This window comes from Enoplosus armatus, chromosome 13 (assembly GCF_043641665.1).
Source record: "Enoplosus armatus isolate fEnoArm2 chromosome 13, fEnoArm2.hap1, whole genome shotgun sequence".
Taxonomy (NCBI): domain Eukaryota; kingdom Metazoa; phylum Chordata; class Actinopteri; order Centrarchiformes; family Enoplosidae; genus Enoplosus; species Enoplosus armatus.
Window position 1 is genome coordinate 21948673 of NC_092192.1, and position 27599 is coordinate 21976271.

The window sequence follows — 27599 nt, forward strand, 5'->3', positions numbered from 1 at the left end:
CCACCGACATCCTCTCCTTTTTCAGATCACGAATGACGACTTGTGTCGGAAATCCCCCTGCAGAGAGCACACGGGAGCAATATTGAAGAATTGGTCGTATCGCAGAAGTGCGTCCACGGTAACGCGGATTTCATGGTATATACACACAATCTACGCAGCCAAGTAGGTGATGACTGTGGTTATTCATAGCACCCATTCATTCATCACATGTACCTGTAATATAGTACCTAGAATATATACACACAAGGAAATAACATTACGCCTCCAATAATAAAATAATGATGAAATACACATCATTTATCCATCTGGCCCCCCCGGGTGTCTGGTGGATGCAGACCAGGTGTGGCTCAGCCCATTAACCCTCATTCCTGCTGACTGTAGTTTCGACAGCACCAACTTGCAACTTCTACGGGCATCTAGATCTAACTGCTATGTACAAACCTCATCCTCCGTCCTGACGTAGTCCACCCCGTCTCCTTTAGCTGGGACTTTGTAACTAAAAGACACAAAGCACGTTGTTGGTGTTATGGATGCTGGTTAGAGAGGACTGCGTGTATTTGTCGATCGCGAGGATGTCGCGAGGCGTCTTACTTGTTCCCCGTCTGTTTTTGGCTGGAGAAGAAGCCTCGCTTGTATGCACAGCAGATCCCCGCTGTTATACATAAGAGCACCACGGCCACCACCAGCACTCCCAGTACGATCCCAACGACGTCAATGTCATCTGTGGAGTGGGAGTAAGAACGGAGAAATGAAACACGGACGTCTGGTTTGACCTGATCTCAGAAAGTGTGGTCTCAGGACGTGTGTATTTGCATCCGCGACACACTTACAGACTTCCATCTGCTGGGGTGAACACTCGGAGTATCCGGCGTCGTTCTTCGCTCGACAGAAGTACTCGCCTGCGTCTTCTTTCCGGACCGCGATGAACTTCTGCGTTTGGGAGAAATCACAGATTAATGCTGAAGTCCTGATCTTGTATGATCATATTTGAGGACGCACTGACGTTTTATAAAGTCAGTAGAAAGTCACAGAGGCAGCATGTGGGGAAATAACAGCACTGGCGGTTGCCGTGTGCAGAGAGGGAGTGACATTCACACCACATTTACATTCTCTTTGATGAGAGACGGAACACCGGGGGATGTTAAATATGAAAATTACAACAGAACTGGAGTCAACCGCCGTCTGCTTCTGATGAGAGGGTGAGCAAATGAACCGGCTCAGAAGGTCAGAGGTGTTCTTCGCCGCGACCACGTGGAATCCTCCGGGATTCGGCGAAGGAAGGGAAGTACATGTACCGCTTAGCTTAACGCAGGACATAAAAATGAACCCCCGGTGTCCCCCAGCGTCAGTCTTCAAGGCAACATACCGGGGAAGCTTGTGGTGCTGCATTACATTACGACACTCTGACTCACTGCACTCACTATTGTGTTCAGAGGACATTAAGTCTAACTCTGGCTTTAAAAGAAGATTTGAAAACGTATTATTGTTGTTTCTTTTCCCCTTTTTTATTGTGTGTTTACTTTCCCTCACTCCTTTGTTGGAGTGAGGGAAAGTTGAGCTTTTCTACAAGTTTTTCACGTTCAAGAAGAAGCTGATACTTTTCCTGGCCAAATAATGTGATCTGACAATCCACATCGGTTGGTGGGCGCTATTTCCTCACATGGGAGTGGAAGAGGGGAGCGGCGACTGTGTTTCTGTGAAGAGTGCGGCAGGACGACCCTCCAAACCTCCTTCATTTATGAGCGTGGACTCCATTACGGCTTCACATGGAGACAAACACCGCAGCGTGCTCTGGTGTGTCTCGTCTTAGAGGCCAGCACGAAAGGTTGACAGGCGAGCGTTGGAGGCGAGCCGCTGAGCCGATCGAGCCGCGCTGGGAAGCCAGAGAGAACTGAGGAATGTGCAAACGAGGACGGCAGATTCCCCTCGTGGCTCGAGCCCTCTCGCACCATCAACTGTCTCCCCAAAATATCTGCCCCCACCCCTGGGCGTCAGGCCACCGTCTCTCCCCACCCCCCGCTGCCCCGCCCGTGCCGCTCATGCGTGCCCTTGTCCAAACACATGCGCGCGGGTACTAACCAGAGTTCCCGTCTCTGCGTTGAGCGTGTATGAGGAGTTGAAGAACTTGAGGCTGGTCTTTGGGTCGTCGGGGATCTCCTCCCTGTTCTTGAACCACTGGTACTGAGACTTGGGGAAGCCCTCCTCCTCCACACAGCTCAGCTCGGCTGACTTCCCAAAAGGCACTGATTTTGGGACACTGCATTTCGGCACCACCGGCTTTACTGCGGTGACATAAAACATGAGAACTTAGTCACGGTCAGTGGTACATTTACTCAAGTACTGTACTGAAGTACACACTTGAGGTACTTCCATCTTTTCTGCCACATCTCAGAGGCTAATTTTACCCCTTACACTCCACTACATTTGTCTGACACCTTTACTTTACAGGTTTCAGTTTGTCATACCCTTCCTGTCCATTGAAGTTCAGAAAAATCACCCCCTTCTTCAGCTAAATAAACTGTTTAAACCCCTCTTGGATCAGCTGGACGTTGGTGGTATGATGACCTTATAGAACATAATGCATAATGCTGTCGATGAAACTACCCAACAGTGTGTAAAGTAGTTCAAATGAGCTCAGCCTGAAACATCTACAATGCAGCAGACACATCACATGTAATAGTAAAAGTGTACTCTTGATACTTGAAGTACATTTTGATGATAATACTTCTTTCATTTCTTTGAACCCAGTACTTCTACTTGTGGTATTGCTACTGCATAGCATCCCTGTGATAAAACAAACATGATGCTGCCGGGTCTATGATTGACTCGCTTTGATGCTTTAAAAAAAAAACAAAAAAACAATGTCACCCTGACCCCCGTGTGGTTCACCGGACCGACATCATTGACAGGACCGGACGGGCTAACACGGGTTTTGGCCCGTGCCAAAAAACGCCACCGAAACACGCAGCGCTGGCTTTCTTTAGCACTGCGATTCAGAGCAGATGCAGTTTCAGAGGTTTCCTCTTATAGCCCAGAACACGCCTTTGCAGCTGGGCAGGTCTGGTCATAACACATCCTCGCATGTATGCCAAGGGGTTGGTGCGACCTACAACGCGGTTTCATCTTACAGCATCTAAAGTGTGAATCACTAAGCGAGGCCTCTCTTTAAGGGCATAATAACGGCTTGTTTTCTCCTTTTAGAAGAATCATGTCTCATATCTTGGACTCTGCATGCAATATAGGACTAAAACACAGACAGAGATGAACCAGCGATGCAGGTGAGACCAAAGTACCTCTTACAACGAGGTCAATCACAATCTCATCAAATGACTTCTGGTCGTCAGCGGCAGTGACCTCGCAGCGGTATTTCGCTGTGTCCAATCTCGTGGCATTGGTTATCAGCAACGTGGCAGGCTCTCTGATCACCGCTCTGTTCTCCAGGTCACCTGTCAGAAGACAAACGACGTTCAGCAAAGCCAGAAACCAATGTGGAAACTGTAGAAAAGGGAGGGGGAGATTGAAATTTGACTCGTTACCTGAGATCTTCTTGTCAAAGTACACATAACTTGGTCCTTCATTTGTGATCTTCTTCCATTCAATTCTGGGGTTGGTTGTCGAAATGGACTCAATCAAACATGATAACTCAATTTCTGCAGGACAGAGAAGAAGGGAGTGATGAGACAGGGACAAAAAAAACAGAAAGAAAGACAAACTGTTTTTGCATTTGTATTTGTTCCTGAGCTCTTACTGTCGAACTCATCGGTCCACGGCGAGTCGTTGCTCGTTCTCAGGACCACCGCTAGCACGCTGAAGTAGCCTGCAAAACACGAGAGAGAGGAGGCCCCCGCAACATGAGACTCTCCAGAGCATGAACTTTCATGATACAGTGGCGATCTCATGCGAGATGCACAATACCAGCTGACGTCCACTGATGCGCTGTGCTGTATTTTAACACTCTCCCTGGGGGGTGTTTGGAACACGTTCGCTCCTTTTCAATTCCACAAACACAATTAAAGTGAAGATAAACGTCAATCCCGCATCAGTGTGGTGATCTTAACATCCTGGTGCTCGATCTTCCATTTTTAGTAGCGTTGGTCAAACCTTTGTGTGTGTGTGTGTGTGTGTGTGTGTGTGTGTGTGTGTATTGAGGGTGGGGGTGCTGTTTCTATGCACAGTGGATAATTGCGCAGGGAGGCATGTGCCCTTTTCAGGGCAAGCTCACCATGCCAGTAGTTCAACCGCCTGCCGAGCCCCCCCCCCCCCCCCCCCTCCCTCTCTCCCTCTCTCCCTCCCTCTCTCCCACTCTCTGAGCCTGACGCTGTTGCCCATGTGGGACTAATGGTGCAAAAGCACCCCGGAAAGATCTGTGTTGGTATGTGGTGGAGAGGGCTAGGGCCTTGGGAGGGGGCACTGCTGAATCATCCTGACAGCCTATGGTCCACAAACAAACCCACACAAAGTCACTTCCACATGGCTGTTAACTGAGGAACTCGCTCACGAACACTTCCAGAGACACAGAATGATGGTCTGGCTCTTGGTTGCAGGGCCACTTGTGCAGATTGTACTGTCACTGAAAATCTACGGAAGGCCTCGTCTCCATTTGTTGAACCTCTCTTGCTGCCAACTTCTGGCTGAATCTTAAAAAGAGAAAAAGTTCATTGTAATGATTTACAAGTCCCCTCGTGGATCCTTTTTACTGAACATACACATCAGCAAGCAGCGTCCATTATATCGGAATGGATTATACCGTCAAGGTGACCTGCGTTATGATAAAGTGTAACATACATTTTCAGTAGCTGTCCAACGTTGGAGCATGTTCTTGTGGACTAAGCATCAAACGCTTAAATGGTGCCCCCAATACCTGACTACAAACAGACACAAAACGACTACAGAGACAAGCCACAAAGGGAATGGACTCCATACAGTACGTAGTGCAGTCTGTGCTACTAATTAGCGGTGCAAATGCTCATGGGCCTCTGATTAAAAAAAAACAAAACTGCTCAAACGGGGATAACCTGACCTCCACCAACTGTCGTGTGGACACACAGCAGTGTCTAGGGTCACCTGCTAAAGCAGACAGGGTAAGCTGATTAGCCCGCGGTCTCTCTGGAGATCATGACAAGACGGCAGCTTGTTTTCGGCCACTGCTGACTATCCGTGTAATAACGCGGATGGAGGTCAAAATTAGGCCACGCCTACGTTTGACAATAAGAGATCTACCCCCGGGAAGCTGTTTGGATCGTTTAAGTTCGGAGCTCCCGCTGGGACTTTATTGATACGATGCAGTGTGGGTATAAACATTGTAAAACCCCCTTTCACAGGCCTCATGTGAAAGGGGGCCTCATCGGGATCAAGATTTTTTCTTTCTATCAAGTATACTGGTCACAAATAATAAATATGATTAGAAAACTTGGTTCCAAGCAGCCTTCTACACTAACATCTTCCCTGATGAAGAGTCCGGCAGCAAAACTCTGAATCCAGACCAGTCGAAAGCATCCTCATTTGAAGCTACCTATAGGGCAACAGTACAATAATGAAACTTCATTTCTACTGACTGCGTTAACGTTCATTTCAATAAATATTTGATTTGGCTTTGCGTGTATTCTGTACTGTGCTACGGCGGCGAAGACATCACAGTTCGGTCCCAAGTGGAATAAGTTCAGCTCTATAGCACTGAACGGAAAAGTTCTCTACAACCAACAAAAGTGTTGTTTTCTGACTGAGAACTTGAACAAAGAATAGCGAAGCAGCAAGGATGAGACTGTGCACTCTTTTTCAGAAATGTGGCAGTCAAAACACCACCAATCCAGTCAAAGCCTGCCGCCTATTTAGCTTCCTACTCCACCGCGCCACATGCAGAAAAGCACACACAGAACTGTGCGCAGAGCGGAGTTGCTTTTCAACTCCCAGCGTTTCTGAGGACTCCTTGCACTGTAGCCGCATTCTTGTTCAAATGTAAACCGTCTTCTGATGAACAGTGACTGAAGGGTAATCTTTTCTTTACGCTGAATCCATGTTTACGCAATGGTGCAGATACCTGCTTCTATCTTCGCCTGACGCAAATATGCTATTTTTACTGTTTCTGACAAAAGCTGGTGTATGTGAGGCATGCCGGTGCTCACTTCTGGGTTTAAGTTTCAAATGTACTGCATGTACTTGTGTAACTTAATACCGAATCTAACTAGGCCAAGTATGCCAAGAGTCCAAAATATCAGAATATGCCACGTGAAATAGAATCCAAAGTTGACAATAAATTAATCCAGGTGATTTGTTTAGTATTTACAGTAAATGCAGCACTCAGTTTCACCCACTGCCCACAACCCCCCCCCCCCCCCCCCCCACCCTCGTCCCTGTGTTCCTCCTTAATTCGGAGAGTATTAGTGAAGATTAGGTGCCTAAGTGAGCTTGACGTGGAGATAAAAAGCTTGAGAGGTCTGCCATGGAAACAGCTGTCCAGGAAAACATACGAAACCCCCCGCTCACAAAGGCCGAAGCACTGGAGTCCATCTACGTTATAACTCAAGCTAGAGCACTGGGAGAACTAACCAGCTACGACGTCTACGGTTCACACAGAGACCCTTTCGTTTGGAAAGAAGCATTCAGGTTTCAAATGTTACTGTCACATAGATGAACTGAGTATTTTGAAAAGGTCAATTTTGGTCAACTGTTTTGTCTCGCATGTGAACATTTGCCATCTGTTATGGTATTCTATGATAATAAAATGATTATCTTTGGGTTTTGGACTCTTTGACTGAAACTGTCACCTGTGCTTTTCATCATTTTCTATCATTTTCTAAAGAAAACAATCTCTATTGAATTGGCAGAAGAATAGATTCATGAAAATGACTGTTAGTTGCAGTCCTGGTGATTTGCAAAGTCTTTCAGGCAAGAGCGCTGAATTCCTAATCCTGTACTGGTGTGGATGAACAAATGAAGTGACAGTGTATTGGAAGAAATCTCGCAACGTGTTAAGTCCTCAAAACGATGTGTTTATTCATGAAGCGGATGGCAGTGAAAGTGACATTTTCTTCCCTGTCCTGTTCGCTTCTTAAAAAAATGCTTCCAAAATGCACAGCTACAAAACAAACAAAGGTTCAACTTTAGGGCTGGCTTTAAGTAACCCTCCTCTTAAATATTTGAGTAATCAATGAAGCAACGGCCTCCTTCTGGGTGTCCTTTCAGCAGAGGTTGCGATCTTTTTTTTCTGACTGGGCCACGGCAAGAAACAGCTGGACTGTCCAGTAAAGTATCAGGAAGTGCTGACTGGGTGTTATGAGAGTGGCGTTTCCCATCTCTCCCCCAGTCTGTCTGCCACATCCTTCCCTGATCATGTCACGTCTCAGCTCTCGTACCCATGGAGCCCGTGGTAACCGCATATTCTTCTTTTTGTTTTTTTTTTTGAAGAGACGCAGCGCTTGCTGTCTGACACACCAGGCCAAGCAGTACATGACCTGGTCTGATGTGTTAGATGTGTAGATGTAGATGATTAGTTTTTAAACCATGCAGGTGCTCAGTGACCTACATATGCCATGCATTTCATCCCTCTGCTTCCCCTTCTCTATTTTTTCCTTCTTGGTTGGACGCAGCTGTGTGAGATCCGCAAATCTGCATCAAAGTTTTTTTTTTTTTTTTTAATCTTCCTTGCCGCCCCCATTCTGGGCCCAGGGTTTTCTCTGTAATCTTAGTGTAATGCCCTCATAAACCCCCCAGGTTTTACATCACTGAATAATACAATAGGCAGGGAGAAGCTGGGTATTTCCTGATGCCTGCACTGTGTAATGAATCCCTCCTTTTTTTTCCCCAGTTGCTCCCCCTGGGAAGCTGTGCTTGTTTCCTGCAACCGCTGCTCGGTGATTCCAGAGAGGTGAGGCCGCTATCATAAATAGAAAGATTCAATTAAGCAACCTGGTGATATTCCCTGTGGAACACCTCCGCCTCGTGCCTGTGGAGAATATTCCCACGCCCCCCCCTTGGAAGACATCAAAGTCCACACACACAGTTTCACTTACTGTCAACCAGTTGCTGTTTGGAAACTTCCTCACGTAGTTGAGCGCTGCTTGGAGCCTCTCAGCCGTGTCTGGCTTTCCGTGAGTTCACCAACCATGAGGCTGTTAATATTGGTTTATTATGTTGTTATTAACTGTTCCATTTGTTCCGGATTGCTGGATTCAATTGATTCAATTGAGGAAGAGGGCTGCCTGTTCAATCAGTGCAGATTGAGCAATTCATTTCTTCCCTAGTCCGACAGGAATGACCGGCCATCTCAATAAAACACTCTCCTGCTCACTCGCCAGCCTGTCACACCAACCTCTGACATCTCCAAGGCTGCGTCCTCCACATGATATACACTTTTTTACACTTTATAAAAATGACAACAGGAGAGAATATACTGTACGTGTTGCACATTTTCTCACCTTATATAAGCGAGGTAGAACGAGCATGTGCCTCCACACGCACGTGCAGAGCCAGGTGCATGGATATGAGAACATACATGCTACATATTCACTGCACGTAGCTAATGTTACATGAATAACATGGCCTAGATACCCATGATACGTATTCAGCGCCATGTTTCCAATTTAAACACGAGTAAACAGGCACACCGAGGAAGCAAACAACAACGTGGTGTGGAGCGAAAGCATGCTCCACCGCTGTGGTGGAGGAATGAAGAATGTAAATGCTGGGGGAGACTCAACTGGGAGTGCTGGTTCATGATTCGTAAACACATCTCCCTGTGCTGCTCGCTCTCTCCACAACCTCTGAATAAAAGGAACTTGACTACAAGAACAAAAAAAAAAAAAAAAGGCCCGAAATGTGTTCATCATCACATCAAAAGCTAACCAAAGTCGACAAGAAAACACCAAGCAAGCAAACAAGCAGGTAATTAGCAATGTAAATCTGTGCGTTGCAAGTTTTGAGACTTACGAAAAGTCCATGAAAAGTCCATAACAAGGTCTACATCAATGTCAAATTGTGAACCTGTAAATGTTTTCAGATACAGGTTATTATAAAAATGCTCTGCTTTTAGACACAATCCATTTACATCTATTGCTGGGCATTTTACAAACAGTAAATGTGCTGCTACACAGCCACTTTTCACCAGTTATGTCTGCACAACATCAAAATATAGATGTGCTTTTAAGCGCATGACCTTCAGTTTAATATAGGGCTGCCACTAACGATTATTGATTCATCTGCCGTTGTTTTCTCAATTAATCAATGCATCACTTAGTCCGTTGATGTTCAACTTACAATGACTGGATCACTCATGTGACTGAAGTCTCTAAGAATGACTAGATGACTTGGTCCTTTAAGGAAACCCCAGACAGATGGATAAAGACCTGCCCTTCACAATGCGTGCTGTGTTAAGAGGTTGCCAGGTGTCCTGTGGGGCTTCTCTTGTGCATCCCTTCAAGGCGTCTCTGTTGGAATGTCTCTACTGAAAGCACACGGAACATCTTTCCAAGTGCGTAAATGTTTATGTTAGTCCAACAAACTAGGTTAGAGTCTTTTTTGGCGCGGCACACATGGCCGCTACGTTTCTGGCCACAGTGCTCAAAAGTTCAATGTTAGCCCCGAGCACAACATAGCCAAGCCAGGAAGGAGTCATTCCCAAAGTGTTCCAAAGGAAGAGAAACGAAGGGAATGAGAAACACAACTATGCCAATTCTGGTGTGAGATATAGAAATGATGCCGCGATGAATGCCATGGTGAGGACAACTGAATTAAAAGTCACTGATAATTGTTGTTATACACACACACACACACACGTATTACAATCGAGTAGTCCCTTTCTAAAGTCTTTCAGTGGAATATTATGTTATGCCAAGTCATCAACAAAATGATATCATTAGTGAAATGGCCCTTTAATTAGAGATGTTTAAACCATGCACTGTAACACTGGGGCACTGACTGGAGGTTGAACAGCGTATTGCTGAAACACTCTCATGTCTTGCCTGCTTTACCCCGAGGAGACGCTAATTTCCATTGGATAAAAGTCTATGATGTCAGCTGGGACACAAAGCCTGACAAATTAATTCATAAGAGCATCACATATTACCATAAGCTTCTTTCTGAGAGACGATTACAGCTAGATCCTAGACAAAGCGTGCTCTGCTGCTCCAGTTCCCATAGCAATATTGCTGATATTTCCATAGTAACTGGGTTCTGTCTTTCTTGCCGTTTCCCCTCCCTTGACCGGCACTAGACAGGATCCCACCTGTTTTAGTAGCTGCGGGAGAAAGTGACTAAACAGACCTCACAAGTCTTCTCCCATGAAAACAGTAACATTGTGACATAATGAGGGACAGGTTTTAGGGCTGAGCCGGCAGGGAGACCAGACCCCAGGTTGTATTGTCGCAGCTGTGGTCTTCCACCAGTGTCGGACTCTTCCCATCCCCAAAGTGCACGTTCAACTTCCCCCCCCCCCCCACTCGCACCTACTTTTACCTCCCTGTGTGTTGTGATAGCTCTGCAGGAACTCATGGACACACAGAAGAACTATTCATGAGATCAAATAGAACATGGTAAGATTTCAGTCTGAGTAATCTCCTTGTTTGATCGGCTGGGGAAATCGCCTTCTATTGGTTAGAGAAAAACTATTTTGTTCTTTTTTTCATTACATCCTGAAGCTTTTGACAACAGACTTCTGCTTCTCTAAGCTTGAGCTGAACTACAAAATGATCTGGGGCACAAGCATGGGCGCCCCCCCCCCCCCTCCCCTTTTTTTTTCTGGTGTTGCCATGTTAGGAGTCTATATTCACTCAGAGAGCCTCTGGGAAGAACTGACAATCTTTGTGAAAATGTGTCAAAAGGATAAAGTCTAGGAAAATGCACATGTAGGGTGGGTAAAACAAAGACAAGGCAAACTCTACCACAGAAGAGCGTCTGATGCTCCTTCAGCTGCTCGGCAAATGTCACCACGGTTTAGCGCGTAAATGGATGGACCCAAAGCAGCTCGTCACTGTTGGAGCAGCACACTCCAAGTGCATGTAAAATATGCAGCTATATTAAACCTACATGTAAATGCATCACATGCTGAACGGGGGCGGAGTGGTACAGCACGTCCGCATTTGCGTCACAGTTCGGTAGGTTTTCCTGTAATCCTTACCATTTCTGTCTTTGATGTGACGGGTCAACATCAACCACTATGTGAAAGAAATTGATCATTTAATAGGAAATTACATTTTGGGGGGGGGGAAAATGCATAATGGCACTTCAGCAACTAAAAGTCACCCTGTTCACATGTTTATCCTGAACTCAGGGTGATGTCCCAGACAGGCTTTTATTTACCCCTGGTGGATAAACTCATTCTGTCTAACTAAAAGTACTATCCTGGTATCAGGAGTTCATTCAAATGCATCCTATCTTTCCCAGGTGTGCTCAAACACGGCTCAGCTTTCCCCACAAGGGCTCCTTGTGTATTCATTTATTCCGCATTTACATATGAGGCCGCTGCAGGCCCTGATCTGTGAGCCCGGCAAGGCTGGGGCAACCCATGTGCCTTGCTGCTGGTGAGCCCTCTGATCTAGGCAGGGTCAAAGACTAGGCCTGAGCCAATGAGGGGGTGGAGGGGTGGGGGTGGGGGTGGGGGAGGAGCCGATGGTGTCACTGAATGCCTGGGAACCTGTCACTTTGTGTCAGTGTTAGCGTCTACATCTGGCCTGCTCTCACTTTAACCTCAAGCTAAGTACGACTAGCTCACAGGACTGGACCACAGAGTAGCGAAAGCAACTTTTACTCTTCCACCTTACACGCAGGGGCCTTTCACTTGCCACGATGCCGGTCACTGCGCTGAGCCGTCGCTTCGCAGACTCACAGATTCCACACTCATTACTGAGTCTGTTTAGGAAACATACACGTCTAAAAATACTTACTCACTAAAAAAAACTTTAAACTGTTCTCACAAGACACGTCCTTATCTCCTGAATGAGTAAGTGTGACTATTTCCCACTTAGGCCTTTTGTTCCTAATCAAATTACGACAGGAAATCGAAACAATATCTTCAAAACTTGTTATGTTGTTCAGAGAGAAAAGGTCTACATATATATATATATATATATATATATATATATATATATTTTCCTGTCCTGTTCATTTTCATTGATTTTGTTTTTTTATTTGTTGCTGGTAAATACAGCAAAGCATACATGCCATGTCAGCACTAATGGGCATTGTTTACTTCCTATACAAGCCCTACAAACCCAGATGGATCACAGTCTATAGAATACATTGAAATGATTGCATAATTTTTTGTATTATATGCTGTTATATATTTATAATTTATATATAATATAATTTTAACCCATCTATTATTATACCACGTGCTGCAACACTACTGACAAACTCCGACTGCTGATCCACATTATAAAGAAATGTTGTGCTTTTCAAAACAAACATGAGGCCCCCCCCCGTTCTTTAGCCACGTATCCTCTCATGCTGCCAAAGCTGTTCCCGACAATAAGGCATTTAGAAGGGACTGATATTCACTGATCTTCAATGACAATATTACTCATTCATTAAGTCATGTGAAACATCTTGGCCCTGAGATAATCAGATCCTGGGTTCTGTATAAAAATAGTACTGTTGTTTGGTGTCACACTGCCTCTTCACATGGTCCCAGCAGCCATGCATGCCAATGGAGACCTTTGTTTTGTGACACAGTTTCAGGCAGTAGGAGTGAATGAATGCTTAATTAAGCGGAACAATGGTCGATGGGTATTGTGGCTGAAGACACAATAACCAGCGACCACATACATTGTGGAAGTGTAGACCTGAATCTATTGACCAAAAGTCCGGTCCTGGGATCCTCATGGACAACATGATACTCTGTGGAGTTATATTTGAGATGCAGTGTAATTCCAGTATTGCACTCTCTGCTGAAACACTGTGCCCCCCTCCTCCGGCTGTCTGAGAGTGCATTATTAGCAACATGGCCGCCTCTGTCACCTGTGCAATGCTATTAATTCTGTTTTATGGATTCAGAATTTAAGAATTTAAACACCTCTAGAAAATGTAACCCCTTCCCAACCCTTTTTTACTGTGTAAGATTTCAATATTAAACTTGTAAAAGAACAAATACTGTGTGTTCACTGTATCATGACAGTGTCAATACAAAATCTAAAACAAGAGGGAGATAACAAGCCCAGTGTTTCCCATATATGCCACTGTTAAATGTTTAGCGCTGCTGCTATATCTATCTATATATAACAATCTCTGCATACGCACTGAACTCGCTATCTCAACTATCCCAACCTCTTTTTAATCCACTCTCTAGAGTCCGATATTCTAACGTTTGGTCCACTTAATTAGTCCACTTAATGTCACCAGTGTGCTTATTTTACAGTAATTTCACAGCTGATGCGACACCAGCTCAAGGCGGGATAGTAAACATTGGCCTAACTGCACAGTGGGAGAGATAGAAAATATATATCAAAACAGATGAGATATCTTAAGGACCACTAAACTCTATTAATCTGAAAATAATAAAATCCTAAACTAAGCATTTTATTAAACATAATTCGGCACATCCACGACTGCGCACAAATGTGTGTCTGAAGCCCTTCTCGTGTCAGCGGACGCGCTAAATATCTTATGACGGCGTGAAATAAAAATCCTGGGGAAACACTGAAGCCTGTAAGCGGTGCCACATGACAGATTTCAATGTCAGTCCTGAAACTCTGCGGTTTAATGATGATGTGGACAATCACGAGGTGTTCCTCACTCCAGTGAGAACAGGTTAACAATCAAATGCCCAGACACTATTTATAGAGGCTGTCAGCACCAGCCAAAGCCCCCGCAGTCTGCTAATTGGGATCCCTCCCAGGTAAGAAGTGTAAGCAGCGGTAGCTCTCCCTGCCTTTCACGGGAACCCAAAGAAACCACGAGCATACTTCACGCTGAAATAATTGGCCACTCGTCTTTCTAACCCAGGTCAGCCTCTTGAGGGAGACAGTGAGAACGCCTTGTCAAAACAGATCGAAGCATAAGGCCAAGAGGGTGAGCGGGCCTCCCCTGGCGCAGCATCTCTGTTATGCGAACAATCTGACATGCCACACATGTTGGATGTCCAAATGAATCGGGGAGCTCCATGGCGTCGGCTTAAAGACGAACTAACAGGAGGAAGTGCAACTCACTGCAACAGTTTTTTGGGCTGTGGTTGGGAGTCAAATCCCATGCTTGAATTGAAGCTTCTATCACAAAAAAAAAATCTGTGTTAAATCGCGCCACACTCAGTGCCAGAATTAGCTCCTCACCACACTCTGCACAGATGGCATCAGCGGCGCTCATTGCAAATGCTTCACATTCTAGTCCGGGATGCCTGACCCCTTCCTTAATCCTAATTAGGAATGCAATTTCCACACAGGCATTTTTCAAGCGTGATGAAAATAAACGTTTGTAAGGCGACGGCAGTGGCTTATGGGTGGTATCATTTCATGATTCCACGAGTTCACTGATTGTGACGCCATTTTAAACCGATCACCAGGGCAGGGCTTCACAAAGGACTATTGCTACTGTGCACTAACCTATATCCCCTCTGCGAGTCGACAATAAACTGGTCTGGATAATAATACATGGTGGTAAATCCCTGGATGACATTCTGCTGCCTGTCCCGTCAACCTCCCCCACACAGACACACTAAACACACACATTCGATCCTCAACAGAAATATTCGCCCTTTTCTAAAGCTTTCCATCAGCACGCCACAAAGGATTAACCAATAATTCCTCTACAGCATATAAAGATCTGGAAACACTCATATCTGCAGATATCAGGCTAATCTGGATGCTGGGATATTAATGTGGGTTAGGGTTAGGGTCTTTTTTTTTTTTTTTTTGTTAATTTTTTTTGACCAGCCAGCAGTTCCTTTACCTAATAATGCTCTTTTGGCCGGCACGCTGACAGAGAGATGGGGGACAGCTGAGCCACTCTGCCACAGCCTGCAGAGATAAGCGCTCATTGTTGAGTGCGTGGACGGTGAGCGTAGCCGACCGCGATGAGCTAAGGCTCCACTGACAACTGAACAATAATACAACACCACACAGCAGAGACATGTTGACTTAGCGGGTCCAAAAGGTTTAATCTGCCTCACTTCCTGCGCGCTCCAAGGATGCCCGCTGTGGGCTGAAAAGAGCTGAACTGAAAGGGTGCTTTTTTGCGATTGCAGCCTTTAGGGGTGCGTTAACTTTTCATACGACTCTGCTGACTTTTACTCCGAGCTGTTTCCGTGAGTTGCGTGCTCTCTCTCAACCTGCACATCTCTACAGAGTTCAGTGGGGTTTTTTTTAATGCCGCTGCATCGGGAGTCATCTCATCTAGGGCCATCGTAACTAAATTACACTAAGCAGCTAAGCATGAATGCCAGCAGACAAGTGGAACGCACAGCAAGAGTGTAGCCAAATGCATTCATGTCTTGAACTACTATGCTGCACGTTTGTGGCACTCGGGAGCATAATGTGTGAGATGGCAGCAGGAAGCTTATAAAGTCTTCATAATAGGGCCTCCCAGCAGCATTCAGCTCAGTCATCAAGATGCTATCAGCTCTGCAACAGCAGGCCCAGGACAAATCCCAGTATTTTCTCTTATAACGGTGGCTTCCCACAACCCAGCCTATTAAGTGGCCTTTGGAACAAAAGCCATCTTGTGTAGTGGAAGTCTGATTTTCTGGGAAAGCATGGCGGTTAGATGGAGACAATCATTTCAGAAAGCCTCTCTGTCCCAGGTTAACTGGCAATGAAATGTGTTCTTAGTTCTTTTTTCAACAGATGACTCGTAACTCTTCCACTCACCTGTTTATGTTTGAGTTGACACAAAGATACAGTCTCCAGCACAAAAAGCTGATGTACTGTAACTACAGTAAAGGCTATCAATACCAACTAACAGACTCCTGACGCTGTTTAGGGAAATAAACTATAAAGGGGGGGTTTAGAGAAGTGTACTCAACATCTGATTGTTGCTTACATTTTAGTATCTACAATATCAAACAGAAGCCAATACCTGCTGACTTTGTGAGAAACCCCCCCCCCCCCCAGCTCAAGTCAATCAGCGTGGTCAAGGAAAGAGTCAAGGGTCAAAGACGCTACGGCTGCAAAGATTTACTCTTTGACAGAGATTTCCTTTAAAGCAGCCCCTCGCAAACTGTGGCAACTGGCCTGCATGTTGTATAATGCTGTGGGAAGCAATTCAGTGTTTCATTGTTCCTTAGTAAGCACTAACGTGGAGTACATGAGGAGGAGTGCAGAATGTAAGGTCGCCAAAAGTGTGTGACTGTGTGGGGATGACTGGTCACAGGTGAAAGGAGCTCTGACAGGCAGGCGTAGGGGAGGGGACTGGGGTCACTCAGTGCCCCCGCATTTTTAACACGAGACTCGAAATGGAGAAAGTAATGGCACAGGGGCGTGATCAGTTCGAAAAAGAGACACAACTTTCTCTTCTTGCTGCTCTTTTCGGTTGGTGTGCAAACTTACATCACATTTCTTTTATTGTCTTAGGTATTTAAACCATGAGGAAGCTTGAATTTGAGGGAGCTGCAATTAAATATTCAATATTTACCAAAACTACATGGCTTCGCACAGAATTCAAACAATATAAACATACAACGTTGTGTTTCGCTAAGTGTTTATTTCAATCTCGGAAATAACTCCTAATTAAAAGGGTGGGGACGCCTGCTCTCATGAGCCACATACTGAAAACAGACTCCCAAATTCCATTTTGCAAGACACATAACTGGGAATAAATCATGACTGTTACTCATTTCAACAGACAGTTGTTTATGAACATTATGTGCCTAGCATGTGGAAAAAAACAAAATAAATATTGAGACATCAAAGTGTCCGATTTCCAAGCAAGAATTTGCCCCCTCAGACAACAAATGTGCATAAAGGCATACTCTAGACTCAAATGGTTTGCTCAGGCTGGCTGAGCTGTGGGACAGGGAATGTTGCTTAAACAACAGCTGGGGAGGGAAACCATCTGAGACTCCTGCTGCTGACCCCCCCCCCCACGCTGGAGCCGCAACTTCCATCACCTGCTCAGGGAGGAATCCTTGATGGGTTTCCGTGGGAAATACCAGACAAAGGCATCAGACAGCCGAACAACCGAACATTTCATGCCCCCCATTCTGTTCCCAGCCTCTAAAGTCAACTATGCCACCATGCTTACAGTCACACAGGAAGTAAAGGTGTGCTGCACACAGTTACAGTGCGACCTACTGGTCCGGGAAACAATGGCTAAGTTCCAAAGTGCTTTCATGGTAAGAATAGAGGACAGCTGGCGACCTCAGTCACCTGCTGTCTCTGCCTGCGTCAAACATAAATGCTCTGTGGCGCTCTGCATGCGGAGCATGGCATACATGCGCTGCCCAGTTCAATATTTTGTTGGTTACGCCGAAAAATGTATTTGCGACAATCAAAACAAAGATCAAATAATGAGGAGAAAAAACATTTTTCAATTCAACAAGAATGCAAGAATACTTTACTAAGCAGCTTATAATGCACTTTCTGGTGTTTACATGCAAATACAAAAAACGAAACCTAAACCTGCACACATCTGGCACTTGATCCAGTAAGGATCTCTGTGTACCTCTGCCTTACTTTGGCTGCCCAAATCATACTGATTTTGCTGCTTTACATGCATAGACGTGGAATGATTCAGCAGTGAGTCGGAAAAAAAGAACTCACTAACTAATTACAAGTGAACATTAGTCACAGTGAGCAGAATATTCCATCAATTAGAAACTCGAGTCTGCCTGTTGCCCCCAGTAAGGAATATGGAGACTGCACTGAATTCCGTGGAAGTGTGCTCAGCAGGCCCAGGCCTGATAAGCCATGACTACCACTGACTGGCAAAACGCCAGGCTCAATCTGCTTAAATGCATCCATCTCAACACTGAAAGGACAACAGTATATAATACAGCAGGCATAAATGGTGAAGTCCAGTTCATAAGGATCATCGTACTCGGATCTGACGGGGACCTTTAGGTTGGATACCAGCACACCACAGCAGTCCTTCAGAGCTCATCCCCCAATGCAGAGCTGAGCTTCTCCCTGAATAACGTTAGCACGCTAGCAATCGCCCCAAAGGAAGCCGCCCACAGATGTGAACGCTGATGATCTTGAGTGTTGATGATCTGAGATAAAACTGTACAGTCGCTCAGTTCTGCATGAGTGATCCTTGGCGAGGGAAGGGAAGGATGGAGGGGTGGGGGGGGGGGGTTGGGGGTTGTAAGCGGGGGATTCATTACACCGAGCACTGGCTGGACGGAGGCAGTTGAGACGGAGGCACGGAGATGCAGATTCCCTCTGAAAGTGGGGTGGAGAGCTCACCATCGAAGATCATTGTTGTAGCTCAAACCAGATGGGGCCAGAATCAAGGAGCTCCGGGTTCAACTTTAGGATGGAGCGCGGTGGCCTGTTGTATGTTTCCCCTCTTGTTCACCACCCACACACATATTCTGAGGCCTCGCTGTGCGCGCCGTAAACTGCACCCCTGCTGACTAAATGGCTTTTGTTCTCTTGCTTTCTGCTGTTGTTTTTTATTTTTTCAATAAATTATTTGTTGGCTCTTTGCTTTTGTGTGTTGAATATTTTAGGAACCGCACATCTGCGCTCTCTGTATTCTTGGGTTCAAGAGCATAACTTTGAGATGTGGCTCTGTTTTTAAAGATGAGCAAGACAAGAAGCAGACTGCGACTCATCAAGAAACGAGTCAAGCACCTGAAGAACCAGGCATAATTTTGTCTTAGCGAGGTCTACCGATTTTGAAGCTCATTCCGAGTTGTTTTCAAGTTTCAACCGAGATCACATAGATCTTTTTCATATTCTTAAAGGCAGAATGAGTAGGATTCGTCGGTTGCGGTTTGCAAATACAGCATTCAAAGCCGGCTCGTGGCTTCCTCTAGGATGCATGCTTACGATTTGGCACCTGGTCGCTACAAAATTCACAAGGACGAACAATGCAAAAGAATGTGGGCATATTACTGTCAGCCTACAGTATATATTAGTCCTTGTTTAAGCTAAAATATACAGTTGTTAACCCCTGTCCATTAAAATATCTCTAACTTAGTGGCTTGATATTTTTTCCATTAGTTTTGGGATCTTTCCACACATAGAGGATAGTTTTAAGTCTTGGAAAAATCCCATCTAATTGTGGCTCTGTGAAGAATCTGCACGTTCCACATGGGTTCTGTTAAGGTTACCTTTTAAGCTCTGATAACGACCGTTGTATAAATATATTAATCTGACTTTGGTGGAAGTGGAGCAGTCTTGTGAAAGGAAATGGCAGAGCAGATAACAGGGTCATTTTGGGAATGACTCTGCTCTCTTACCGGATATGAGGTTTAATTTTGAGAAACTGACAATTTAGTTTAATTACACAAAAAAAATCAGGAAATCCGTTAACACAGACGGGCAGTTTCTTCCCCTTTGCCCAGGTCAACACAGAGCACAGTATTTGAAAATACATTTAACATACTATGCTCCTCTAAGCTCTGCTGTTTGGTGGACAGCCTCGTTGATGTCAACAGTTCACTTAAGTCTCCATGAAGGTTTTGTAGCTAAAATTATAGGACAGTCACAACTTAATGCTTAAGTCTCTGATCAGCTCTGGGGCCGCAGCCTGGCCATTTTGGGTGACCGGTTACAACGATGACAAATGCCTGACAAACCACTGAGTCACGGTGAAATCCACCTAAACTGCTTTCTCCTCTATTGCTTTCTATGACACAGAAACCAAGCAGACCCACATGCAAACCCCCCTCCACTGGAGCTCAGACAGGGGCCAGCAACCATGTTACAAACTCGTCGCCTATGTCTGGCATCCTGACAAATATCCCAGGCACTTACTTACCCCACAGTATGCCCTCACACACATGTGGCAACGGCGCTGTGTGCGCAGAGCTCCTGCTCTAGCATGATTCACAGCAAAGCCTAAAAAGCATGGAGGATCCAGGCACTCGTGATCTTTTCTGACAGAATCAAGAAATTCCATTAATGCTCCTAGATATCAAGCTTTCCAACTCTCTTTAAGTATTTATTCCTGTTCCATCCAAGCGACACTCTGAACGAGGGCAGTTCTTCACACAGCTGATGAGGAAGTTTTAGTGGACGCGGGGGGAGAGCCCTCAGCTGAAGGTCCTCATGATCATCTTGTTGACTTTTTCACCATTTAAGAGCCACTAGTGAAAGATATATTTTTTTTGTGAGCTCTAAAACAGCGTAACAGTGCTATCAATTCCAGTTCAACCTCAACATATTTACCACTAAGTGGCCCAGAAGGGATAGCCCTCACACCATATGGTCTGGTTACAGTCTGCCAGCTCTGTCTGTCCAGTCAGCCGAATGCACACTGTATTTCTGACAGTACTGGTTGGCTATTGATCATAGCTACGATACAGCTTTTGGAATTTGCATGAAAAAAGAAATCTTAATTGTGTGTTTAATCTATATTTTACAGGCGGTTGTGTGCTGAGCTATTTCTTGGCTCTGAGCGCTTACCAGGCGGCCAGCGGCTGTAGCTTCCAGGAAGTTTGTGCTCCCAGACAAGAAATAGTGCATCAAACAGTAAAATGGAGTTTTGGTACGGATTAATCAAACAAGATGTAACATGTTAATTAGTGAGCTTAGTTTAGAGGTGCTATTTTGGCCAGAGCCAGGCTAGCTGTGTCCTCCTGTTTCCAGTCTTTGTGCTAAGCTAAGCTAACTGGCTGCTATGTAGACAGTAATCAGAGTGGCATCAATCTTCTCATCTAACTCTTTGCTGGAAAGTGAATATTTCCAAAAATGTTGAACTGTCCCTGTAATATTAAAAGTGTTTTGGGTGAAATAGGAAAAGCTTCCTTTGCTCTTAAGTGTTATGTCTTGTGACTTGCCACAAATAGTCACAGTGACATTTGAATTCCGTTAGGTTGGAACCACCCAAGTGTGTTTAGGATGGCAGTTGCCGCAAACTAATTTGAACCAAAATCTAATCAGTGATTTATTTTCACAGTCAGCGGTGTCCTATATTATTTTGAGATGAACTTGAGATGGTGTTAAGAATGACTGCAGATGATCTGATGCTGAGCTTTTACCTCATTGTACCTCAATGGAGAATGTCTCTCTGAACTGATGAGGCTACAAAGCCGATGTAGGGACCAGCAAGAAACATTTTACAGAGACCCACTGCATCACTATTATTACTCTTGCACACACACACACAAATTAATCAGCACTAATAACTCATTTGGATGAGCACCAAGATTTCTGTGTCATGTCTTACCCCGAGCACTCTGAAATCCCCTCTCTGCAGACAGTCCTGCCAAGTATGGAGCTACTGACTCCCTCTTTTAAGAGATGAAGACTGAGATCAATCTGTGACATGGATTTCTAACCACTAAGAAAATGATTCATTGTCCTTTTTCAATCAGACGTTTGTTTTTAGATTTGAGAACTTGCTTGTCATCCCTAAGCGACAGTCGGTGCTCGCTGAGTCTGAAAATGCCAGGCTTGCCACAGTGTAATAAATAATTTCCTCATTTTATTTATTTTTTAGTTGAGAGCATCAAGGTCTAGGTCTCGCTCACTGACCAAGCCCCATCCATCATTTCTATGCTGTGCTGTTTTGAACCCGTTTTGCGCTGCCTCCCAGAGGGTGCCAGTAACTCACATGAAGCCCTCCATGTGACATTTAGTGTCTCTGCTAAACTGGCTAGATTTACCCCAAATCCATTAGCATGACCTCCTGTCAAACAGCCTTGTTTCAAACATCATAGCATGCGCCTGGAATTATCTAACAAACTAGATGTTCCATGCCTTCTATTTTGATAGCCACATGTGTGACAGGTGCATCCACGCCGCCTCCTGCCTCCACAGTAGCATATTGCGGGCTTGACGTGAACCTGGAGGTGGTGGATGGAGGTGTGGAAACCACCTAATTACAGGCTACCAGATATAAGACGAGGAAACGAGCTTCAAGCACAACTGCTCCTGATTAACAGGGGAAGTTCTTGTGGTAATAATAACGAGTGGTGTACCAATCTTATTTGCAGTATTGCTGTGGATCACAGGCCAGGACATCTCTGGGAGCTGTTGGTGGAGGGCTGGGTTCTTGCCTCCCAGATAACAAATACACAGTTGTGCGCCATCAGTCCTTCCCTATGTTAATTGACATCGTCGGGCTGAGCTGTAATGTTATTGTTGTTATTATCATTTGAATTCAAATGCATTTAAAAAGTTTCCTGGAACTGAAAAGTAATAAAACAAAAAAAAAAAAAGAAAAAACGGAGGAAGTTGTTTGAGATATTGTTGAGCTACTATATAGACGTTTTGTCCACAATCGCTACCACAGTAGATGTTTTTAATGATGGCCCCAATGGTTCAGAATGGACTGGGATCAAACACCTGAATTTGTCAGACGACTCTGCCTTGTGGCTATTTTTAGACAGTAATTGCCCTTTTGTTACAGCCTGGTAAACAAAAGATGAATCCAGAGCGATTATCTGGTTATGACTCTCAGTGGGAGCGCAGCCTCGAGCTTTTTCCTTTCAGAGCGACAGCGGCTCAGCCACATGTAGTTCATTGCCTCTGCCATGTCATTAATGAAGCCCCTAATTATTTCACTAAGCTGACAGCATCCCAATGTTTGATCGATGGCGGTCTCTTTTGACCTATTGATGTACTCCGTCAGTATCCAGTGAACACACGGGCAGGAGAACCGCCATGGCGCTTCCTCCCTCCGGGGACCATGTGACCGCAGATAAAGATCATCAAACAGGAAGCCTCTCTTGTGCTGCCCTAAGCTCAGGCAGCCAGCACAGAGGCATCTTGGAGATTATCCTGTTGATCTAGAGTAGCCTAAACATCGAATAATAATGTCTTGTCAAAACAAACAACCACTTTGAGGAAGAGCCATCATTTCCAAAAGCTCATTACCCTAAACAGGACGACAATTAGTGTCTTTTCCTCATGAGTCCCTCTCTTGTCCGAGCCTCTGAATGTAAATCTGGCCAAGCGTATCGACAAAACCTTACGAGACACATTCCTTTTCCACACCAAGACCACTATAATATTTCCATACAGAGTTTTCGGCCAGCATATACTGCCTGGAGGCTGGTTCTAGTTTATGACCGATGGTTCTTTCACATGGTAGTCTTATTGACATTTGAAGCACGCACATGCCACTGCCATTTCTGGAACGTGAGCACGTTAGCGTTTGCCTTTCAACCTCAGCATCTGCTGTAGCTTACTGCGAGTGAAAAAAAAAATGACAAAAGTGGGACAGGGAGCTGAATCCTTCTCTGTGTCAAGTTAAAATGTATTTCAGTCTCAGGAGACGTACCGTCACACCCAGCTTGTTTTCCGAACGCCTTCAACTAGCAACACTGCTGAGCTTTCTTCCCCCTTTCTGCTCTGACCTCAGCCAACTCATCAACAGGGGTCCCTTTTATCTCTCAGGAAAACAGGTGGTTATGATTGTTAGTCAGCGCACATATGACGAGAGGGTTTCTGCCTCCATGTGTTTCCCATTTGGAATGCTGCATTTGCTAACACGCACACTCAGGTTTGGGAGGGACGCGGCAGATATTTCTGGTTACGCCTGCGACGCTGCTCAAAACACCACCACCCACGCCTGCTCAGCTGTTTCGGGTCATTCCACAGTGAGGACCATGTGCCACTTTGACTTTATCCCATGGAGGGACTGTTGTTGCACAGATATCCACATGGTTGAGTGCAGTGATTTAAAAAGACAAAAAAAAAAGAAAAAAAAGAGAGAGAGACGATTACAAAATTGTGCGATTTTGTAAAAGTAATTACACAACTCTCAGTTAGGCGATAAGCACAGACGAGCCCATGGTAACTGCAGAATCCCTTTCTGCTGTTACATCTGAGCTGAGACCAAAATGACAACTGTGATAAATGTATTATGCCACTGACACTTCTCACTTAGGGGTGTCTGGAGAGAACTCCTGACTTGTAACAAACAAATGCTCGGCGGCAAGGGGCTCCTTTCGGTCTGTCTGTCCCTGTTTTACTCTGCCATTTACTGTCTCTGCAGTAAAATGTCAGACTGTATGTGACTTGCCCACAGGGGCCGTACATGCCATTCGGAGAGTGCTCCAAACATTTGCTCACAAGCTTTGGGTGGGTAGGGAAACATCTGACAACATGCACCTCCGAGGGGAGCCACTATCTGCAGTTATCTTGGGCCGCACCGGCTCCTGCCATGCCAAACGGCTATGCCGCACATGCCAGACAGTGAGAAAAGCGAAAGACACTTGGCTCTCATTTAGACAAATGTTTTGAAGAGAGCGCTGGGTAACATCACCAGATGAGCACCCCGGTTATGTGTGGGTTAGCGGATGTTCAAAGCTCTCTGGGGTGATGCAATGACTTATCAGCGGAGAACACGGGGAGGCTCAACAGCAATCTAGTGGGCAGCTCCCTCCCTTATCTTATCCATTCGGATAAAGAGCGGGCTCGGATTGGATTAGGCTGACAGCCATGAGTGAAAACAAAGATACTGTCAAGTCATAAAAACGTAAATTGTCCAGGAGGAGAAATCAATTTAGCAAGTGTGGAAGCTGATTAGTTGAGTCAGAAGCAATATGTGCATCCCTTGAGTTTCCTTTTCAGTCTTTAATTAAGAATGATCAGGTTTTCACAATGATACCTTCTGTGAAGTTTAGGTGAAGTTTGCTGTTGTTGATCCACACACTTCCAAAAATGCAGCATTAAAGTCTGAAATGCACAGACGTCTACAGGTGTTTCTCATAAGAGTCACAGCGGTGATCTCAAAGTTTATATTTGCTCAGTACTAATCCACTTTGAGCATCTTCCAAGCTCCCACATATCTTGGCCATGCTCTTGGCAGGAGGGTTCTGGCAGATGTCCTCTTAAAGTAGCGTACCTTTTTCTTTGGAATATTTCATGTGAAATGGCTCAGGTGGAGCCAACAATGGAAAATGTCAATGCATTCCATTAGATCAGAGCGGAAAGTCTGCTTTAAGCATGTGTACTTAAAATAACAAAGGCCCTCGTCTTTCGCTCCCCTGACAGATGACGGGGCAGATATTTGCAGCTATGTTCAGCCGCGCTGGGTTTAGCCTTCACTCGGAATGGCCGTGGCTGCGCGGCCATTAAGATGATGGCAACCCGAAGAATGTCATGAATTGAAAATAACAAGCGCATCTCACAGACACGGAAATAACACAGAGTGTGACCTACAAGAACAAGAAGCGAGGCAAACCGACACACTCACTCCTCTCTGAATTTCTTTCCTCGCTTTGTGAAACATCCAAAACTGAATTTAGAGCAGAAGCATTCTAATTACAGTCAGTACCTATTAGGAATCATTGCCCATCAGCACCAAGTAGTAATTCATAGCGCGGCTCGCGGCCAGCTTTAGTCTCACCAGATTTGTCCTGTTTCTAAAGACAGTGGCGATGCTGGCTGGGAGCCAGTCGGCCACATGGTTAAGCCCTGTCCTGGCAAGACAAAAGAAATTCTTAAATCTTCAGCTCACTGCCCCCTCCCTGAAAATGTCAATTGTGCTGCTACCATGCCCTGTCACAGATTTACTCAGGGGAACATCATTAAGAGTACTGACTTTGAAATGTACCGTTTGAAAAAAAAAAAAACACAGTCGGCACGCAGCCTCGAGGTGTGTCAAGAGAGACAGTGTTGATAGTACAGCAACAGATTTCCAACAAGCTCCACCGCTACTCCTAATTAAAGCAAAGAGAATAAGCCAATTCACACACATGAGAGATCACAGGAGGTTCTTATGTCTGTACTCCCCTTTGATCTGTACGTCTGTCCTCTCACACCTCGCTTAATCTATGTCCAGTGGGTGGTAGTAGGGGGCAGGGGGGGGGCGGGGGGGCGAGAGAACAACCGAGCACCACATTTCATGCCAAAACTGTTGTGGTGAACTTATTACCAAAAGCACAGCTGCTTATGCGTGAGCAGAAAAATATGTGTTACATTTCAAATAAAACAACAATTTCTTCTTACATTTTACAGCCGGGGCCAAATCAACGACATCCCATTCCCCCAATTATGATGTTACGATCCAAACCCAAGTTTTTACAACAATTTCCTAAATGACAGCAGGACATCAGACCATTAAAGCTATGCCCCAGGCACAAGGCAGATTGTCTGTATCAGGGATGCAATGGAGGGCAAATCGCTTCATATGATGAACAATTCCCATTCTTTCTTTTTTTTTTTTTTTTTTTAACCTGAAGCAAATGTACTTCAATTTACAGTAGCATTTTTAATTCAACTTCCTCTAACAGTTTGGGAGCAGCGGCGAAGCAAAGAGGGGTAAAACCATCTTGATTTCTCAGCACAGCAACAGGTGTGTCTTATCCCTTCTCCTCCAACACATTAAAACAGGCGGAGAAAACAGGCCATTTGATTCTTAATCGCACGTAGTCGCGTACGAGTGACGATTTTAACTTTGCCGACTGAAGCTACTCCTCCAAACGCGACTGCAACTTAATGTCCGAAAGCGGGCTTCGAGCGTCAGTGTTTCAATGAGCTGCCGCGCTCTCGCAGGTGTGCGCCTCTCGCTTCCAACTGTCGGACGGACAATATACTACTAGCGCCGGGGGGTGGGGGGGGCTCTGAATCGATTTTCCGACCAGCTCAGCTCTGGTGGGGTTTGAAAGGGTCCAGCAGCAGTGGCAGCGGGAGGAGGGGGAGGGGGAGGGGAGGAGGGCAGAGGACACTCGCTGGCCTGGCTGGCTCCTCCCGCGGACAGCCTGCTTTTATTCCGCCGCTGGAAAAAAAAAAACCGTTATCTCGCATCACTACTCCCAACATCTCTGCCACCACTACGGCTCCCCAAAAAAAAAAAACAACAACCCCACGCTAAATAGTTAACGGCAGGAGCTACGACGCCGTCTTGATACATATTTAATCCACAAAACGAAGTGTCCCTCTCCAAACTTGAGAGGCTGAAACTTTTACAGAGTGAGGAGACACACACACACACACACACAAAACACAACAACAGCGTGGCGGCTTGAACCAGACTCTGATATGTGCCGCTAATTGAACTGATGCGGTCAGTTCGTCCTGCTATGCTAATGTGTGGCTACATCCAGTCTTGTTTTTGTCTCTTTTTTTTTTTCTCCCCCAGTTTTTTTTTTTTTTTTTTTTTTTTACATCCAGCTGCATTACTCCGATTAAAACAGTGAGGGAGAGCAACGCTAAGCGATGAATCCGAGACACAATAGCTGCTTAAAACCACCGCTCGACCCGAACATTTGCGAGTCGCGGTGATAAGTTGCCTCAAAAACGGCGACGACATTTGCCATTCCGTTAACAGAATGAATAACTATGTTTACTTTCACGTCGGGGAGGCTGCTCTTGCTGTCAGTCTGGGTTGAGTTTAACGTTAGTTGCGTCCAGATAGGGTTACTTCTGAGGCAGAGTCTATTTTTTGCCTAACGCTGGTGGAAAATCTCCACCAAACTGACGCAGAAGTAAATAGCATTTGACGGCTACGCTCCTCGTGGAGAGAAGTGGGGAAATAAAGGCCAGTTACCATGGTTTTTGTACTTACAGTGAGTTGAGAGGAGAGTCAGGAGGCAAGCCAGACGTGCTTTCGCCATCTTG

General features: G+C 45.3%; 1 protein-coding gene across 1 annotated transcript; it reads right to left on the reverse strand.

Annotated features, from left to right (window-relative positions):
- On the reverse strand, positions 1-27599 carry LOC139295362 (junctional adhesion molecule 3B-like). The gene is made up of 9 exons (XM_070917546.1): positions 27547-27599; positions 3749-3817; positions 3537-3650; positions 3294-3446; positions 2080-2282; positions 831-930; positions 592-721; positions 442-496; positions 1-57 (listed from the first exon to the last, which is right to left on the reverse strand). Exons 1-9 carry the CDS (start codon positions 27593-27595, stop codon positions 22-24), a joined length of 909 nt encoding a protein of 302 aa, XP_070773647.1. The 5' UTR covers positions 27596-27599; the 3' UTR covers positions 1-21.

What these genes read in the sequence shown, in the direction of transcription:
- LOC139295362 (XM_070917546.1), bottom strand. Translation starts at nt 27,595, where the DNA reads ATGGCGAAAGCACGTCTGGCTTGCCTCCTGACTCTCCTCTCAACTCAC. An exon ending in GACTCTCCTCTCAACTCACT is followed by an intron (nt 3,818 to 27,546) that starts GTAAGTACAAAA and finishes CGTGTTTTGCAG; the next exon opens with GCTACTTCAGCGTGCTAGCG. An exon ending in ACCCCAGCAGATGGAAGTCT is followed by an intron (nt 722 to 830) that starts GTAAGTGTGTCG and finishes CCCACTCCACAG; the next exon opens with ATGACATTGACGTCGTTGGG.